The sequence below is a fragment of the Dermacentor albipictus genome, chromosome 1 (assembly GCF_038994185.2).
Source record: "Dermacentor albipictus isolate Rhodes 1998 colony chromosome 1, USDA_Dalb.pri_finalv2, whole genome shotgun sequence".
In the NCBI taxonomy this organism is placed as follows: domain Eukaryota; kingdom Metazoa; phylum Arthropoda; class Arachnida; order Ixodida; family Ixodidae; genus Dermacentor; species Dermacentor albipictus.
Window position 1 is genome coordinate 399,229,326 of NC_091821.1, and position 20,286 is coordinate 399,249,611.

The window sequence follows — 20,286 nt, forward strand, 5'->3', positions numbered from 1 at the left end:
GGAAAAGGGGAATAGAAAGAGGAAAAGAGAGAGATAGAGTGAGCACTGAGTGCACGTGGAATGATGCACAGGAACACTGATCGAAGTACCTGAATGCCCAAGCAGCTGCCAGAGAAGCAGGGGCATAACCAGGGGGTGCACAACGCAGGCACGGTGTGCTCACATTTTTTCCTTTTTCTTCATCATTTCTACATTTCAATTAAAAGGAGTAATTTACTATGTGCCCTCCTTAGCTTTATTTTCTGTTGGCTTCATATACTTGACTAACACGAATTGGGCCCCTCATTTCTGTTCTGGTTCGGTGTCGTTTTTCTATATTTTACAAATATTTGACTTGGGACAACCTCATATTGACAGGACAAATTATTCCAGCAGTACACTTCATGCTGATTTAAGAGTGAAAGGATTAATAAAAATATTCCCACCCAAGCACTCCGTACAGATGGTTACCCGGCGACGAAATGTGCGGCCCTGGTGTTTATCATTGGGTTAATCCCAATGGTTCATTAGGTGACAGCTTGGTAGGCCAGCCAGATCCTCAGTACACAGTTACTGTTTCCGCTCGGCTGCACGAGCCTGCTCTTGTGCCCGGGCTGCAGCATCAGCACGTCGTAGACAAGCTCGTTCCCGGTTCTGCCCGTGGCGTTGCTGATCGAAAGCTGCCTACTCTTCAGCAGTATGTATGAAGCATGGCTTACCATTTCGGAACCAGAGAGAAACTGCTGCACGCGCTCAGTTATGACAGAGAGCAATGATGTCACTACTGGAGCAGCCAATTGCACTCCTCTCTCTCTTTTTCGCGCATGTGCGTGGGGTTGTGCCGCAGTCTTTGGTGTACAGGCGACAGACAGAGGGACTAATCGGCTAGCCATATGCTGCATCGCTGTAAAGGTGTTGTATTACAGCTGTTACCAATGCCTTTTTGCAAGTGAAGCAGTGGTGAGACACCAAGTTATGAATGTTTGTGATCGAAACACTCGCTAATATAGTGTAAGAAATGCTCAGACAGAACTGACAACCAAGCGCACCTGGCAAACCCCCCTCATTGCTTTTGTGATGACAATCTAAGCATAAATACTTTGGTTGGCATTCAGGTAGTAGACTTCAACACTGCGGTCAATATGTGATGGTTAGATTGCTTAGCTCTCACCCTTTTGCCCAGTACAAAGCCTAACGTTGGGACTGGTCATGTTGCCACGTTTGAGTGTGATTCTTGCTACGCAATAAGCGTTCCAAAGCATCATCACAGCATAAGGGATCGACGTTAGGCTAGTTGGTGTTCCATTTTGGAAGGGGAAATGGCGTGCAAGACAAGGACTAATAATGATGCGTCATTCTTTCTTAGTCCTCGTCTTACGTGCTGTCTCTCCTACCAAAATACATCATCACAGGCTGAATTGTGCCTTTTCATTTGTGCCTCCTCCATTTCTGAGGCTGTATGTTCTTGCGCTGCTGCCAACCGTGGAAAGCTACAATGCAAGGCGTCTATTAAATGCAGCACCATTATGAAAAATTCACCCAAGCTGGCCCTAATGTGTCAACAGCAATAAATTACGGCCAACCAGAAAATGCTGACAAAGAGCAGCTTCCAAGCGAGTTACTAGCCTGAAATGACAGCTTTAAGAAATTTATTATTCTGTATGAGCAAAGTTAGTGCGTGCCGTCTCAAAAGAAGATAGAAAAGGATGTGTAGGTCCAACGAACATGTTGGAATGTACATGAAGCAAAGCTTCAGTGAAGTGGTTCATTAAACGCTCTACAAGTGCAATGGGTACAATTCCGTTTAATCCTATGCAAAACCTAATCTCATGCAACGCTTATTTTTATCCACCAGAAAGGTCATATTTAATCTCATGCATTTTTATGTTTATGCAGTGCACTGCTCACAAGCTATGCTGAAATGCAAACAGCAAATTGGCAGATGCACAGTGTAAGACATCTACGCAGTGATGCTACAAGGACGAAGGTGGTGTACTATGCTTGTAAAAGGGAAGAATGGTGACGACAGGTTTATGCACAGAGAAGCACAATGCATATCTAAATGTATTTAAGGATTCTATACCTTTGTGTTACAGTAGCACATGCCCCTTCTTGGGGATTGCCAAAGAATGGGCATATACCCAATGGTACATACACAATGGTCCAATCAAACAAAATATAATTGCCAATTAAGCCACTGAATATCATAAGCTATTCTATCAAGAAGCCTGTATGCTTTAGAGATACCTATCAGTCAACATTATAAGTACAAGTTTTATATAGTAAATTATTGTTTGATTACACAGCACAAAAGTGCACTCACTGGTACTACTTTGTTGGTCAGCATACATGGATAATACAAGCCCACTTGCTTGAGCCTGCATTACGTGCACATGTAATGGTTGTACATATATACCAATATATCCGGCGAAATACCAACGTAGCAGCAGCCACATCAAATCGCAGAGGGTTAAACAAAAAAAAGCTCGACATTAAAAATTACGAGGACAGCAAAAACCAGACTGGAAAGCAGCAAGTGGCCTAACCTTGCCCACCGACAAGTAGTATGGCCAGAACATTAACCCCTAAGTCAACCTCACAGTCTTTTGCTTGGCCATACACATTCCTCTCTCAACCCATTATTGGTGCAAACTACCAAGTAATTACTTGCCAACTGGTTCTGTTTGCAACTATGGTGCCCGTTTTGTCATCTTAGATCACATGTTCTCACATTCAAGCCACTGCTGACCCCTGATGCACAAGAAAGATTATGGAAACTGAGGGACTCAATATTTAGACAGGTAACAGTCATGTACACCAACCGATGCACAGCAAGTCAACATGTCCGAATTAAAGCAAACAGACAAAGTGCATAGAGGCCCCTTTTGTGGTATCCACAGACCCCTTAGCTTGCTCAAAGGTCATTCAGGTACCTCACGAATGTTTTTTGAAACATACACACACAGACAGACACAATCAAAGATATGTGTACAAAAAGATATGTAAACCTATGGACTGACAACTTTACAAAGCCGTAAAATGTCACTGTACTAGCATCCCTTACTTTTCTCCCATGCTTCGTCCCTGTTGAGAATATACTTTGCAAGTACTTGAGCTTGTTCAGGTTCCCAATCAGCTGGCAGCTTTTTCATATCGGATATGCAGGTATACATGCAATCCTGAATGCATCATAAGGCCCACCTATACTTCAAGTTAATGAAGCTATGCTGGCATTTGAGTAATGCCCATTCATCCCTTCACAGCATTTCCCATGTTCTTAACAATGAATCATACCAGAACAGGCAGCGTGCATTCAGCTTGAACTTAACAGTTGCACGGGCCAGGCTAACCCTGACATTTCACATTTTGCTTAAGGCTGCTTCCAGAATTTGTTATGCAGAGTGGGAATTACTCAAACTGATAAACCCACCTAAAGTCTCTTGTTGCATCTACTATCTATGTTATGCTGCTGTTCTGATTTGTTGTATTAGAAAAAGAAATGGGGAACCCAACAAGGAGTTACATGCTTTAAAATTGTGGCTTTCCGCACATCTGCAGCACCAGAAATGTGGGTAGCATCAAAACTGGATGAGCAGTTTCTTTAGCATATGTTACAGACCATTTCAGCTAAAGTTCAATGCTGTCACATTGAGGCGTTAACACAACGCTTTCCAAGAGCATTAGGTGCTCTACTTCAGTGCATTCACTGAAACAAAGCATCAAATGAACCAATCATTTCACTTTAAAAGAAGCTATTGCCACTACACCTTAGTATGCAACATTACTGAATATTGTCATCACTGAAAAAGTCCAGAAGCGAACTGATGCCAAAGTCTGATGTGTCAATTTTATTCGTCAAATACTGAATGCTGCCAATTGCTGCACTACATGAGCCCACACATGCGCCATACAAGAACACTGATTTAAACTTCATCTCCAAGGAGACATGAAAGCACTGGTTCTTTTGTTTTTTGGCACAGAACAAAAATTTCACAGCAGTTATCAAGCACTCCCATGCAATCCAATCCGGATATGTGTGAACAAAATTTTAGTCATAAGAAAGATGTATACAAACGCACAAAGTTTTACGTGTAGTGTCCTTGACAAGGCCATAATCCGAGAGATAAAAAGAAGCCCCGAAATCGGGCGAAACCAATCACAACGCCTGCGGCTACTGCACTGAACACAACAGTGGTGGCACTCCCCTAAACATAAGACGTGCCATTCAATGTATACATGCCTCTGAAGTGTCCACGCACAACGACGCGAGCTAATTAAAAACAGTGCAAAACACAGAAACAAGTACGGCAACAGTGAAGCGCACTCAAATCATTTGGAAAAATTCTCGGCTCAAGTGTTTTGCGAGTCACTGCCGAACCGGCTGAAAAAAAAGAACACCGCGGCAGTTAGCCAAGTGAGAGGATCTGCTCCACTCCGTGTCCAGCAGTGTGAAAGAAATCTACAGATGCCCAAGGCACGAAAGGCACACGCAGCTCTCTGCCAGCACGACTGCATGGCTCGTCGCATGGTGGCCCCACCCTCTTACCCCATTTTGCTTGCCCACAGATTCCGGCCACGAATCTAGCACAGGATGAGTGCAGAAACACACTGCTGCGAAAGTATTGCTAACACATAAACAGTGTGGCCAAACAAGGAAACAAATTATCAACAGGAACTGTGCTGTCACTCATCAGCAGCTATTAGTGACTGTACCAAACGGCCACTGCCGTTTTTTCTGCTTGGCCTCAAAAAAGCGAGGTCACAAGGCTGGAAAACTGGAGACAGCAGTGCCGTTGCGGCAGAAGTGCTGACGACACAACCCGAGGCTTTACAACAGGCATGTCATGTGCAGTCAACAATAAAGCAACAGCTGGAACACTAACTCAAAAAAAAAAAGAAAAAGAGAAAGAACAACAACGAGAATAGCAGAACGCTGGTGGGCGAGTAGACATGGCTAAAGTATGGTGCACTTCTTCTTGATGGGGCGTGGCTTCTTGCGTGGCCCGTTGCTGACAGCCTTCTCGGTCTTCTTTCGGTTACGAATTTCCCGCATCAGGTCAAAGAAAACCTGCACAGAGGTAGCAAAGCGCAGGTCTTGAGAATGCAGCACTAGAGATGTAAAATTTCATGAAATTTTGAGGGGCGTGAAAAAAACTTGTTTCTTTCATGTCTTTTTTTCAAAAATATACGAAAATGTAAAAACAATGAAAAAAAAAAGATGATTGCGCACAGAGCTATGAAAAACCTGACACATCTATTTCTCTAACAATGAAAAGAACGTTGTTACATTAGTGCATCACAAAGTCCCAGCAGAGCTTCCAGGTTCAAAATCCACGCACGATTTCACGTCAAGGCATTGATTTCACTTAAAGTGTAAAGACTGACATTTGTATCAATCCGTGTCGGATTCATTTCCGCTTAACGCGTCAACGCTTCGCTAAGCAGTGGACGAAGCCTTCCAGACATTGAGGTTCGAGTGCACGTAGACAAATTTTTACACGCGATCCACTGCAAGCCTGTTGCGTAGCTTGGTGGGTACAGTTTCAAACTCGGACCAGTTTTTTTCACATGCCACAGAAGAAGGGGGAATCTGCAGTATGCGACAGGCAAGGTTGGTTGAAGCAAAGTCCTTGCCGCCACGTGGATGAATCCAGGTGCTTCGCAGACTCCCAAACTCCTTCTTTTGACAAAACCTTTAGATATGTCGAATGGAGTTGGATTGCAACAGAAGAATTCTGTGGGGAAGCCCTGTTTTTCTCTTTCTCTTTTTCCAATTTTATCCTGGTCGAAAAAAACGAGAAAGAAAACCCCCCAAAACCCGAATATTTTTTTCGACCGCTTACATCTTTATGCAGCACGCATCATTTGACAACCTATTAAACATAACACCACAGCCTATTGAAATGATAAGTTCCATTCCAGGTAGAAATTCCACTGAAAAAAAGCTGCGATTGTGACCACTGCTTCTTAGATGTTCTGAAGAGAGTGAAGAGACAAAGTGCAGGGAACACCACGACCGCAAACATATCCAAACGCAGGGACCATGTGTACCGATCTGCAGAAGTTATCAGAATGCGCAAAGTGCAAAATAGCTGAAATGTTTCCCATCTTAGGCCCACAGCATGTATCTGAGACATGACCTTGAGTGTTAGAACTACACAGAGCACCCCTCAAGTCAAGACCTCGGGGTTAGAAGACAGTTGAGCTTTTTTGTTTGCCTTTCTGCATCAAAAACTTTCTACTCATAACTGTGAAGCCCTGTCTTCTGCATAAAGTTAAAGAAAGAGTGGCAATATCATCCTTGAGTCCAGCTCAGCAAGCAGAGTCGAGCCTTATTTTCATGCAAGCTATGTAGGCTTTCATGGCCTGCTACACAATCCGCAAGTCTGCTACTGCATGTGTGAGCTCTCTCTTCTACCTTTGTCTTTTCCTTCTTTCTTTCAGTTGCCACAGATATGCCAAAATATTCTTGCTGAGCTAGTTGGTGAAACACTGCTAGGTGTATGGCAAGCGCAAACAGACTTTCACCTTGTCTGCCCTGTCTGTACTAGTGTCTATCTGTGTCTATCACCTATTTAGCAGTACTTCTTGCTGGCAGAGGCTTATCTGCTGTCAATGGGCAGGTAGTCATGATTTACTAGGATGAAGGTGTAGGTGGGGGGGCATTGTCATGCTTTTCTTGAGAGTTGGTGTGGGGTGCGTGAAAAAAAAAAAAAATCTGTTTCCTGCAACAAGGCAATGATTTAGTTTTGCTGAGTAATGAAGTTTTGGCATAATATATCGCTGTCATACTAGACGTGGGATGGCCGCCTTGTGTCTGAAAAAGGCGCGAGGATGGGTACGTGTTAGAAAGAAAACCAGCCTAAACAAGGCTCACCTTGTCGACATTGGTGCGGTTCTTCGCGGAGGTCTCAACGTAGGGCACACCCCACTGGCGTGCCCGCTCCTGAGCTTCCTCGATAGACACCTTGCGGCTGTCCTCCATGTCCGCTTTGTTCCCCACAAGGATGAATGGTATGTTCTCGTCCCCTTTCACCCGCAGAATCTGCTCCCTGCATATGGGATATTCACATCTTTTAGTGCTCACTGCAGAGTGGTGCATAGGGCCTGACATTGCAAAGTAACACAGAAGCCATGGGAGACTCTGTAGAAAGGGGGCTTCAGAATCATTTTGACTAGGTGTAGTGGAATAGCAAAATTTCCTAGTTGAATATAAATATTTGGGAAAAAAAGAAAAGATTACTTTCAGATATAGAATCAAATACTGAAAACTTTTCAATTTTGAACGTGAGAAAGGCTTCAGTACATTTTTCGATACATTCGACATTCACAACTGGACGTCTGGTTACTGAGCAACATATAAAGAGAAACAGCTGAAAAATCACCATGTCTGTAGCCCTGTCACAATGATGATATGTGGAGCTGAATGGCGCAAGGGCTGCATATGACCAAAGAGCACCAAAGCCTTGTCATGATGACAGCAAGGAAACCCATGAAGAGCACGTTATAAATACGCAGAGTGCTGTTTGTTGAAGAAGCAAAGTGTGATACTATAGCACCGCACACATTATTTTCAAGGGGTACAAACATGGTGAGATCGTCCAAATAAATTGCTTCACCTGAATCAGGAAAACAAATTCGTAAGCTCCCAAAGGTAAGGCACACTTTATAAGCTTAAGTTAGCTGCTCTACGTATTTGCTCAGCCACAGCAGCAGAATAATTCGAAACAGTCAGCCCTTGCACCTGACTTTCTGTTTGTAGACTCCAGTGTATGTGGTTATTTGAAGGGAAATGAATATTTGAAAACTTCAAATAGCAAATTTGGGAATCAAATACAAATTCAACAGCAAGGACTGTTCTATTTCTACAAAAAATGACACGTATTCGCAGACCTCTCATTTGGATTATCTGCGATTCTGAACATATACGCAATACTTGGCGTACAGGTGCCTTTGCATTCGGCGCCCACTGCAATCTGGCTGTCACGGTGCAGATCTGTTCTCAGAAGCAGAATGCAATAGCTGTTGGGTCACCGAAACAAGTCCTCCAAAGAAAGAGCCGCCTTCCAACTGTAGTGCCGTCTGCCTACTTATGTTGACAGACTGACCTCAATGCGAGTTTCACTATGGCTCCACCAAAAATGTTGTCAGAAGTTTTTGTTCTCAGCGGAATAAGTTGGAACTGCTGTTTAAAAAGGTTTGTTGAATGACAGACTTGATGGCACCTTCTTTCACATATTTGTTTACCCAGAGCAATAAAACCGATGCTCAAAAGTGTGCCATAGCATGCGTGCCAAAACAGCAAAATAATCCGGCATTGCAGCCACCAATGTACATTTTACTCTAAGCTAATCATGGCACAAAAAAACTTGAGTGCTTAAAGTATCATAGCGAGATGAGTCTATTTTCTTAACAGAGCCACACCCTGGCTAGATTTCCCTTTTAAAGGGGCAGCATTAGCCTTGAACCTTCCCTGCTCAAGTACTACATATGAAATATGGAAGTGCTCTCACTAGGCCAGTACTGATTCAATCTAAATGAAATTGTTTGCACTTCAGTAGTTCACATATACACCATTCTTTACACTTTCTTTTTTTACAGGAATTGCTAGAATTCTGAAAGAATTCAAGCAACACATGCATGAGTCTTCATGACAAAATACAATGCCTCTCAAAAATGCTCTGGAATATAAGCTGTGAACAGGAGTGTTGTACAAGTAAACAAAATACTTTCTTGTGAACCGTAAACTAACTAACAGCATATTTGCCTTCTGTCAATGCTAATATAAAATGTAGTTTACTGAATTGTGATAATCTGGCTTTAGTGTAAAGGTGCAAACTTGTAAACACTTATTTTCCCTCTAATTAAGCAATCATTGACAATATTTCACATAAGTACAAGAGCACAAAACAAAAATTGCGCATGATTCTAGATACCTTGTATCCCCAACCATTCCTGTCGCTCTTGTAGGGGTTGAGGGACGGGACTTCGGGATGGAAACCCAAACTTGGGAGTATTTATTCTACATTATTTACAAGGAGGTGAGCGTCAGGTAACAGACGTACAGTCATTACGGGCCGGCAGCAACTCGGACGCTGCGGCCCGCGGCAAGAAGTTCGAGAGAGGTGAATCAGGGACTCAGGGAATGTCCCAGAATGCTCAGGTCTCTCTGGAAGGCTTCTTATAAACCTTTCGAGCACTGTAAGTCACGTCATTTTTGACCAATAGGAAAGTCCACTCCGATGACGCCACTTTCAGCCAATGGTAGGCGCCCCTGTCGCGGTGTCACACCTGGCGGCTCTCTGCTGTCTTGCCTCGCAGACTGGCAATGCACTTCTTCTAACGAGGAGAAGGGGAGGGCTGCTCATGCTCCATTGTCGAATGCCCACCTGCTAATCCCGGCGGCGCACGAACTTGTTGGCACGTGAACTTGTTGCCTTAAACTTGTTTGCTCGGCCGCTCCTCTGGAATGCGCTTTCCTGCTTCTGCATTCCTCAATTAGCTGTGCTGCAATCCGATGTGGTCTGGGGAACTCGAAGTAATCGCAGGAAACAGCTCCATATCTAACAGCTCGTCCTCGCCCCGGTTGTTCTGAATGGCCGGTGAACTCAATTCGCTGGCCATGAGGAACGCTGAAAGAAGCTGCAGGGTACTGGGGTCGAGCCTCGTTTGACAACCCTCGGGATCCTGGGCCCTGGAGAACATACGTCAAACAAACCACACAACACAGCGCTGCACCACGCGTAAGCGCAGGCTCTTCACCCCTGACTCGCCAGGCTATTAGTGAGTCAAAATCAACCCTGATCTTTTATTTCCCCAATTTTGACAAAACAGTTCCAACCACCCCTCCAAACAGCTATCCGTTTCTCCTCGATTGCCCACAAGACCAGAGTACTATTGTTGTTGCAAAACAAAAGGGTCGTTGACGATGCAAACAACAAATGAAAACAGCCGAACATAACTTAAGTGGCCTAACTACACGAACAGCATGTTTCCAATCTATCGCAGTGGCGTACTTATCGCACGTATTGGTGCCACTGAACAATCTGGTCAACCTCACAAGTACGTAATCACAAGCGCGCTAGCCTTGTGGTCACTATTCAGAACGCATACTTGTGTCATAGGAAAACTCTTCATTACGCTTACTCACGTTTCTTCCTTTAGTCCCTCTAGGACACGTGACTTAAACGAACAATTAAACTCGCGGGACTTACACACTCCGCAGAACTCTTAAAATGATGCGTCTTCTACTAACTCTTTCAACGCGTACTTATAAGAGAAGTCAGAATACGGCTGCCCTCAACACACACTAGCAACCCAGTCATAAAGTCTGCTTTCTTCCGTCCACACAGGACACGCGCTAATGGAACTAAAAACGCTTCTTCGTGCAAATCACGCACTCACTGAAAATTTACGCGCTTAACCTTACAAAATTCAAAACTTAAAAAGAAAGAAGGTTAAATAACACACACGCGCGTTACGATAGGCCTCTTAACAATAACCTTGACCCTCAGGTTACTCACACACGCACACAAAAAAAAGAAAGCCTATATACTTATTAATGAACATCTCGCGAGACTACATGTTTACCTAAAACGTATCTTTCAAATCTCGGAGCTTTCTCAAACCAAAACATAAACAAAGCTCATACCTTACACCTTGAAAGAAATCCTAGTCTCAAATCGCGAAAACTTTCCGATGCTCAAAAATAAAAAACAAAACAACATGCTTTACTTCTACGGAAGCTCTTGGACTCCCTTTCCAAACGCTTACGTCTGACTCATACTTTGAGTCGAACCCGGTGTGGTCGAAGTTTCAAAGCTACTCTGGCTGCCGAGGAACAACAAAAGGGCTGACTAACTATCAGCTCCCCCAAGACGTTACGGTCTCCTGCCAATTTGCGTCCTCGCGCCCCGCTTTCAACACAAACTCGATTGACCGCGTCGCTACTCCCCACCTGGTCTCGTCCTGCCACCTTGCGTTTCTTCGAACTGCACGCTGAGCTGTGAAAAGAACTACGGAACGACGAGGAGCTTAACTGCCTCGTGCCCTTTGTCCGCGTCCGTGCAGAACATTCTTCGCGGTCCCCCTTTGACCTGTGGCTCGAACGTTTAGGATGCGTCAACATCGTCAGTGACGACCGCACCTTTCTTCTCCTCGCGCCCTGCCCATTTGGGTTTCTCGCCATTTTTGGCGGCGCTACATTATTTACCGACTTTCGGCCTTTACCGCGCTTCTTTTTACGGCGCTTTCTCTTTGCACTCGCTTTCATGTTGCCTCGTGCCTCGTGCTGGCCGGTACACATTTCGTCGGCCCGGATCGGTCTCTTACCCGCACAGTCTGAGTGATTCTCACTTAAATCAACACTCTCTCTGCCTCGACTGGCGGACAGCTCAACCGACTCTGGCACAATGCAGCAGGCTTTACTCGAGTTAGACAACTCGCACTCTTGCGAACTGCCCTCTGCTACATTGCCCAGCTCACGCTGTGCATCGGCACACAGCCCGTCGGTATCGATCGCTGTCTCACGCGCACAGTCCGAATGATTAACAACTGAATCATCCCTATCTAGGCCACCTAGACTGGCGGAGAGCCGCACCGATCCCTGAACAATGCAGTTGTTCTCTCGTGAGCTACGGAGCTCGCCACCCCGAGAGCTATTCTCAACTGCATCGTCCAGCTCGCACTTCACTTCTGCACGCAGATCTGGCTCTACATGGGTGCTCGCGTCTGTCGCGTCAACAGTACCCCTTTCCTCGCTAGTAACCTCGCTAACCTTACTAGCGACGCACACACGCGGTAACTGTGCCAATTTGTTCGCAGCTGGCCTAGCTGTCTCCACAGTCATCTGTTGGCACAGCACCTCGTCGCTCTCACTACGGCCTTTAACGGCCTCTGTTGCTACCAAGGCATCGTTAGCAGCTAGCCTTTTTCCTTCCCTTATGAATCTGCAGCCAATCTCACAGGCACTATTCTTTTCGTCGGCTTCTGGCGAAAGTCCGCTAGACACTTCCTCATTCTTTCGCTCTGTACTTCCTACAGAATTCCCAGACAGCCATTGTCTCTGTGCCAATAACTGATCACAATGCTGTATCTCTTTGATCAGTGCTGCCTTCTCTCTCGCATACTTTTGCTCTCGCTCACGTTCGCGTTCATTCCCACGTCCGTGACGCTCACACCTAAGAGTAAGTTCTTGAAGCTCCTGCTTCCGTTCATTCTCGCGTTTTTCACGCCTACTCTTACTCTTAAGTTCACGACGCTCCCGCAAACGTACATGACGCACACGCTCCCGTGGCTCCTGTATCACCTCCCAAGCAAGCTCAATGCTTTTGTCATCATTGCCACTATCATTAATCGCCTTTATGATAGCTGGCGTTTCCATCCGTTCGTCCGCCTCAACTCCCAAATCGTCGCACACCAACAACAAATCTAACCTCGTTAACCTTCTAAGATCCATGGCAGCTGCCCCGACAGGTGGTTAAAACTGTTTTCCTTAATTAATTTGTGCAAAGACACAATGCAACAAACTCCCGATTCCCAGAACTATCAAAATTGAACACACAACCTTTGAGTCTGGCAAATCATAAGGAAAAAAAACCACGCGCTCACTTACGGTTGCAGCACCCTGCCATCCGGTTCATTCGTCCGCTGTCCCCGGTTCCTCCGGACTCCCTGGGTCGAAGGCTCGCTCCTTCTTCGCTACTCCCAGTTTCTTCGGACCTCTTTCGACGAAGGCTCTCTCTTCTTCGCTCTTCCCGGTTCCTTATGATCTTTCTCGACGAAGGTTGATCCGTAGCGCTGCCACCAGCTGATGCATTCGGAGGCGATCCCACCGCTGCCACCAGATGTAGGGGTTGACAGGACGGGCTCCGGGATGAAATACCAAACTTGGGAGTATTTATTCTACATTATTTACAAGGAGGTGAGCGTCAGGTAACAGACGTACAGTCATTACGGGCCGGCAGCAACTCGGACGCTGCGGCCCGCGGCAAGAAGTTCGAGAGAGGTGAATCAGGGACTCAGGGAATGTCCCAGAATGCTCAGGTCTCTCTGGAAGGCTTCTTATAAACCTTTCGAGCACTGTAAGTCACGTCATTTTTGACCAATAGGAAAGTCCACTCCGATGACACCACTTTCAGCCAATGGTAGGCGCCCCTGTCGCGGTGTCACACCTGGCGGCTCTCTGCTGTCTTGCCTCGCAGACTGGCAATGCACTTCTTCTAACGAGGAGAAGGGGAGGGCTGCTCATGCTCCATTGTCGAATGCCCACCTGCTAATCCCGGCGGCGCACGAACTTGTTGGCACGTGAACTTGTTGCCTTAAACTTGTTTGCTCGGCCGCTCCTCTGGAATACGCTTTCCTGCTTCTGCATTCCTCAATTAGCTGTGCTGCAATCCGATGTGGTCTGGGGAACTCGAAGTAATCGCAGGAAACAGCTCCATATCTAACACTCTACGCATTGGCAACTGGCAACATTAATTAAAAAGACAATCTCAGTGTTTAACCATTCCAGAAAAGTAATTATAATACTATTGTACTTGCACAAATATAATGCAAGCTATTTTCGAACTTTTCCGGCTCAGAACGCGCTTTGCATATTTGGGTTTGCGACACATCTAATCTCTCTCTCTCTCTCTCTCTCACACACACACACACACACACACACACACACACACATTTTTTTTTTTTCCGGAAAGACAAAGTCCCCCCTTGCATAATGTTTGTGGTCACATTATTTACGTGTAAGTACAGTGCTCATTATCTGCACACAAAGGCTCAAACAAACCACCTTATGAAACAGTTCCGTACATAGAAATGATGCAAAACTACTAGTACGTCGACTATCGATAGTACAGATAGTTTTTTTAAACAACTGATTGCATTAAAAAGACTATCAATAGAATTCTTATAGATAAGACTATTGATAGTACTATGACAGTTCCCTATGAAACTATCAATAGCGTAAAAAAAATAACATCAATAGTATTACTATCGTGTGCTGCGGCAACCCAGAGTGGCATGCTCGTTACTGCCGTATGCATAGCTTGTGGCTCGAGACATGCAGGGAAATGTCACCAGGATTATGTTGCAGTGTTTGCATCAAATGATTTGACATTCTTGCTAGTGCAGATGCACTGGAGAAAACACAGTATCAATATCAATAGAGTGCTATCAATTAGCACACTATCGAAGGTGCTATCGATAGTTTCGAACCAGTAGCACATGGCTACTAAAGTACCAGTAATTTGTAGCAATGTATGTCAAGAGACTAAGTACCTGAACTCTGTTGTGGCAGCAAAGTTCTCTGGCTCCTCAATGCTGAAGACACAGAGGAAGCCTTCGCCTGAGCGGAAGTAATTGTCCCGGATGGCAGCATAGTCCTCCTGACCAGCAGTGTCTAGAATGTCGATTTGAACCTCCTCCCCATCAAGGATCACTTTCTTGCGGTACGAGTCTGCCTTGGTTGGCTCATAGTCCTCCACAAACTGCAACACACATTTGAATAGGCATGTCGCCAGTACTTTCATTATATGCTACATACTGGCCTAAAGGAAATGCTAAACAAATTTCACTGAAAGCTCTCATTTGCAACTGGCAGTTTTACGGTGTTATCCAAGAAACATTACCACGCAAGGTATCAATATCACAGGTTTAGAAACCGACAATCTCTGGGTATTTGAAACAAAACTTAACATCCTGTTCTGCTTTGCCATCATTAAACTTGGCATTTAAAATTTCTCCAGTGCACACAAGACCTTTGCAGCCTTACAGCAATGGGCGAGCCCACATTCAATGCCAAGTTTCTCAGGTATGCTTCTCAGGTATGACGTACTCTTTCTCTCTTTCATTTTGCAGAAATCCAAACTCTTTGCCAGCTCCCAGAGAATTTCCCACGAGCAGCACACAGATACTACAGACATCACGGCATAATTTACGACATCAACAGGTGATGACTAGATGGGCAAACAGAGCAAAAAAAGAAAAAAATAACAAAGTGAGGGTTTTTTGCTTCAAATTGTAAGCTTCCCGGAATGCACAAAGTGATTGCATCTGGCTGCGATGGTAAATGTTTGCTTAAGATGCTAGAAGCTGCTCAAGTCATCTGCCTCAATGGCTATGGAGAGCCAAGGCAGAAAGTGTGCAGAGCAGCAGGAGCTAAAGAGTCGCATGAATGGCTTGTGCAATGACCAACAAAGACAACTGCACTTGGTGGCTCACAGAAGGCAGTGCACCACAAAGGCTCCTACCTCATCATACATAAATTGAAGTGTAAGGGCCGACTTGCCAACGCCTCCGCTGCCCACCATAATGACCTTGTGCAGCGCAGGCTGGGCATTCTTTGTTTTGGACATGGCCCCGTCTTGTCAGAAGCTGATGCTGCATGTGCAAGCAGAGGGGGGCAAGTAAACAAGAGGCGGCATGCAGGGCCAATGTAAAGGCCACGTGCTCTATCATTGAAAGGTCAGACTGCAAGCAAATGAAAATATATATATACAAAAATCTCAATGGTCCTGATGCTGACAGCCACGCACAACATCCCATTCAGTATTAGGTAGAGAGATGTCCCCTCCCACCAATAAATAAAGACATACTATTACCAGACAAAATGACATTGGCTGGAACTGTACAAGACACCCAATAAGCTTTAGGAGACAATGCAAATATTATGAAGTGCCTCAAGAAAATACAGACACTTTGCTTGCAAAGATTTGAACAGGCATATGTGACTGTTTCCTCAGTGACAGATTGATTACCAGATTTAACATCTCTGAGCTACACTTTGGGTACAATGGGCAACTTAGCGTACGGGATAACTCAAACCATCTAGAGTTTGGTAACGCGCCAAACAAAAACCAGTACAGAAACATTCCTGCACTCTGCCCACATTAAAACGTGACAGCCATAACCAGAATTGGCCTTGTGACTGCACACAGGAACAGAATGTCCCTGCTACTGGGACACCCCAGCAGGGGCATATTTGTGTAAACAGTGCTTACACGAACCTGAAGCCACGTATGTATACAGGTAATTTTGAAATTTGTTCATGTCCTCTAATAATGTAACGCAGACTTGGCTGTGCTATCAGACACAGAAAGTCCAGAATGATCTGCTTCACTCTGAAATATTTTCTTATAATTTTACAGTGACACTGTTAAGTGGAGTTTCACAGTTTTAATAACCAATAATTACAAAATAAAAGTTACCTCGCATATAGCGTACTCAAATAGACAACTTCTTCATGCAGTTTCCTAGCCAGTAATCAGCAGGTTCTTTTTTTTTTGTGTGTGTGTTCCCCTCAAGTCACATTTTACTGTCTCCAGGCTGGAGGTCAGCTACAAATCTGTAGGGCTGCGGCGGTGAAAGTTGACAGCACCATTCTGCAATGCAGCTTGTACAGGAGTCTCTAAGCTGCCATACAACCAGGGCTTCATAGGTGAATCATCACTAACAATAGCCAGTAAACAGGCCTCTAGCACTTTCAAAGGCTATGAGAACTCTCTTATACAGCTCCACTGCCTGATGTATCAGCTGCTCAGATTGTCATATATTTGCACAGTAATTTTTTTTTCAGCCTGTGCAACCTGCATTCAAGCAGCATTACCTGGTACCCGTCTTGGCTGCCATGCTGACTTGCACATCCTGTTGTTATACGTAGCGCTTTGTTACATTTGCTCACAACATTAGCCAGACTCAACATTCACTTCCTGTTTGATTTCCTCATGCTACTAGCGACTACACTAAAAAGATATGGAATTCCAGTTGCCTCCCACTGCTGCTGGAAATACTTATTCACCCTGCAACGAACATGAGCACCATTACTAAGGCCTCTGTGATGTTTGTTATGAGCACTTTAAAACAGAAGATTGAATGAATGCATTCTTGCTCCCGATCCTCAGGCCTGAAGCCCTGCAACCCTTTCTGATCTGGTGTCATGCTACTGAAAAGTGGAGTTCAAAGGCTAATATACTTACATGCAATATAGAGTCAAAGAGTTAATTTTTTAAAGTGGTCATGTGCAGAAAATCTATTTTTAAAACACAGTATTTCTCTACAGTTTCATTATCAGAATATTCTATATTTTATTTTTATTCAGAACGACCTCACCACAGGCCTACAAAGGGGCATATGGTGAGAGGGGCATACGGTACAATTTTAATATGCATAGTTAGTCAAAAGATAAAGCTGGACACACATCATCCTGAACTAAACCAAACTGTGAGCTATAACCTTATCAATGAGGGAATGGCAACTTGAACTGCTGTCATTCAAGTTTCCTTAACTTATTCTTATATATTTCAAGAAGGCAGATGAGCAGAACTAGCAACATAGCTCTGTTTACTTCAATGAGCAGATATCTGCTTATTGCTTTTGCAATATATTGGCCAATATACCAGCTCTTGCAAGTATACTGGCCAGCAGCCGATAACTACTATTCAAGCAATGCCTCATGGTGATTACAGACATCGCCAGTATTGAACACAGAACACTATCAATGAGAGAGATGTTTCTGGAGCAAGTGATTTTTTAATGGCGCAAGGAGTTTCTGGAGTAAAGTTAAGGTCTAAATATAGTACTGAAGCCTTCCATTCTACAACACATGTTGTTAAGCAATACAAGCTGGCAGATAAGCACTACAAGAGTGCATTGTACAGTGGCTTTACACACAATCATTGTTTGTTTGATAAAGATCAATGCTAGGTTGGGGCTGCAAGTGCTCCAATCATGGCATTTGGCCCACACAATTCAGGTTTATCTAATGTGCACTCGCTTATGCAAACAGCAAAAGTGCAGGCAGATGAAAGAGAACAAAAAGCAAGAAACACGGCAACAATTATATATGTGTCACTGATGAAATGGCTAATTCGGCAAGAAGAAGTAAACAGCAGTAATCAACTGATTAACTGGCCAAGTTCATGGTCATACTGAGACAGTACTCTAGCCACTGCTTTAATGGTTCCAAAATATGGTTCATTACCCACACGGAGATTTGCCTCGCGCAAGGAGATGAAGACTATGCACAAGGGCACATGAAACAAGCAATCAAAAAAGGAAAACATTGGGTGACAATGACAAGAGAATTTCGACTGAGCATGCTTATCAAAGAAAAAAAAAATTCCCTACGATCGGCACCCCTGGCAGGGTAATCTTCTGGATGCTTCAATAAATTTATGGAGAGCTGCTATAATGGACTTGTGGCATTCACCCAATGCACACCAGCTGATGTGCACAAAGTGAGAATGGGTTTGATTTCGATAAAGTTAAACCTCGATCACTGGTTGAAAATACAAGGAACTGCTTTATTCTTGTGCGTTAGAGAAGTAGTTGCCTCATGAGAACTGCCAATGCCACTAAGCTGTCATTCTGATTTCCGGCCGGATAGTATTCCAATACTCATGGCAGCTTCGATGTGGCACAAAATCCAGCAGACTAATGTTTCATAAACAGATACCTGCATTATGCAGTGTATAAGGATATGCTGAAGTTACACTGCCTTGAAAAAAAAAAAAGAAAAGGGTGGTTCCCACTAAAGTTAACATCCTTGCAGAAACTCTTCTGGCTTCACTGCAACAAAAAAATGTGAGCCATTGCCATTGACAGGCACGTGAACAGGGAAAGGTGGTGAAATGAGGTGAAAACCGTTCAAATTGTATGGGCAGTCACATTATGGTAGCGGGCTTATTTGCTCCATAAATGTTGCCACCATATAGTGTCGCCTATTGTGGCACGTGAACATTAGTTTTGTCAACGTTCATTGCAGATGCTGAACAGCTTTTAAATTACTTTCAGTAAGTGTTCACATGCACACAAGTAAATTTCGCTGCTTTTGAAACAGGGTGGGAGGGTGAACTTTGGCTATCAAATATTTAATAAGAAACTCGTACAAGAGGTATTTCGAGGCTAATGAAATGACCCGGGGCTGCTGCATAAGAGCCAACAAAGAAATCGCGATTTGAGATCTGGAAAGCTACGCTGCACACGGCGACGAGATAGCCAACAATTACCACACAAGTGCATTGTCCAGACGACAGGGCCGTATCAAAAAATGCCGCACATCGCGACTCGACCGGGCTGGCTGCAAATAAAGCGGTGTCGTTGCTTATGTGCAAGACGAGGATCAGCACAGGGTGCATCCTGCAAAGATGTAGTGGCGTTATCGTGGGGGCTGACACACCCCATTGGAACGAAGACAAAAAAAATGCAGCTTTGATAAACAGCGCACAGCAGACAGCTCGGATGACACAGCACGCACCTCGGCACGAATGACAGATCGGCGCTCTCTCGCGGCCAATGACTAAAGCCACGGACTGAGGCGTACTGCTCACGCCTGTCGTGAGAGCCGCGCGCAGTTACTGAAGCGCAGAAATGGGCACACACGCAAGTACTCGGGTGGCGAAGGAATACGCGCGCTACGCTGACCTGGCAAAGGCACCTACGGCAAAGGCGGCCGGGGCACGGAGAAACGGGGCTGTGCGACCGCCGACTTTGATAAGCGGACGCAGCAGAATCCGCAAACCGAGTGACAACTGAGCGCCGCTCCGGCAGCCGCGAGTGATCGGACAGGCAAATCCAGGGTAGCCGGTCGCGCGGTAACTTGGATCATCCAAATTGGCACTTTACGCAATCGCTGCACCGGAAACGGGCTTGCCGCGCCGCTGTGTACAGAAAACGTGCTAACAACGCCGTTAGAAACTGGCAATCACGAGCTAGTGACGTGCACCAGCCAGCAGTGCTGGACGGGCGATGCGCGCTTGAAATCGTGCTGAAGCTCAGGCACAGGCGGCTGCTAACGCCAGGGCGTCACAGCAGCAGCAGCAGCAACTACGCCCAGCAACCGCCCTGGGCGACCGCTAGTTTCGTTGCAATATAGATGCACCACGGTCGCCGGCCACATATTTCGATCAGCCGTGACTCGTGGTTTCGAAGAACGAGGGGAAACCAGAATAAAAACTTTTTTTTTCCCTTATGCAATCCTCGCGCAGGACAGATCCGATCCGCCTCCAAGAGAAAAGAAATCCAGCCTATAATGTCTCAGTGACACATACCTTCGTACTCCTCAGCGGTGCTTGAAATCACAGATGCGTTGACGACGGCAGTAAGCGCATAGTCGGTCAACGGCTTCTTCGGAGGAGTATCAAACTGCCGGCAGATTGAGCGTGTCAAACGACATACCTGTAGCACTTCACGCCATAAGCCATGGACGCTGTAGAAACTATGAATCATGGGAGATTGCTCGCGTTACGATGGTCGACGGCAGGTAGCGCGACGATCGTCAAAGAAAGTATGCGGCGCTGCTGTCGAGGTCGA

General features: G+C 45.1%; 1 protein-coding gene across 1 annotated transcript; it reads right to left on the bottom strand.

Moving 5' to 3' along the window:
- Positions 1–3,804: 3,804 nt before the first annotated feature.
- Rala (Ras-like protein A) lies at positions 3,805–20,167 on the bottom strand. The gene is made up of 5 exons (XM_065455668.1): positions 20,025–20,167; positions 15,228–15,357; positions 14,257–14,465; positions 6,857–7,031; positions 3,805–5,047 (listed from the first exon to the last, which is right to left on the bottom strand). Exons 2-5 carry the CDS (start codon positions 15,330–15,332, stop codon positions 4,934–4,936), a joined length of 603 nt encoding a protein of 200 aa, XP_065311740.1. The 5' UTR covers positions 15,333–15,357; positions 20,025–20,167; the 3' UTR covers positions 3,805–4,933.
- Between the last annotated feature and the right edge of the window lie 119 nt (positions 20,168–20,286).

What these genes read in the sequence shown, in the direction of transcription:
- Rala (XM_065455668.1), bottom strand. Translation starts at nt 15,332, where the DNA reads ATGTCCAAAACAAAGAATGCCCAGCCTGCGCTGCACAAGGTCATTATG. An exon ending in TTCAATTTATGTATGATGAG is followed by an intron (nt 14,466 to 15,227) that starts GTAGGAGCCTTT and finishes TGTGTGTTGCAG; the next exon opens with TTTGTGGAGGACTATGAGCC. An exon ending in GCTGCCACAACAGAGTTCAG is followed by an intron (nt 7,032 to 14,256) that starts GTACTTAGTCTC and finishes TCCCATATGCAG; the next exon opens with GGAGCAGATTCTGCGGGTGA.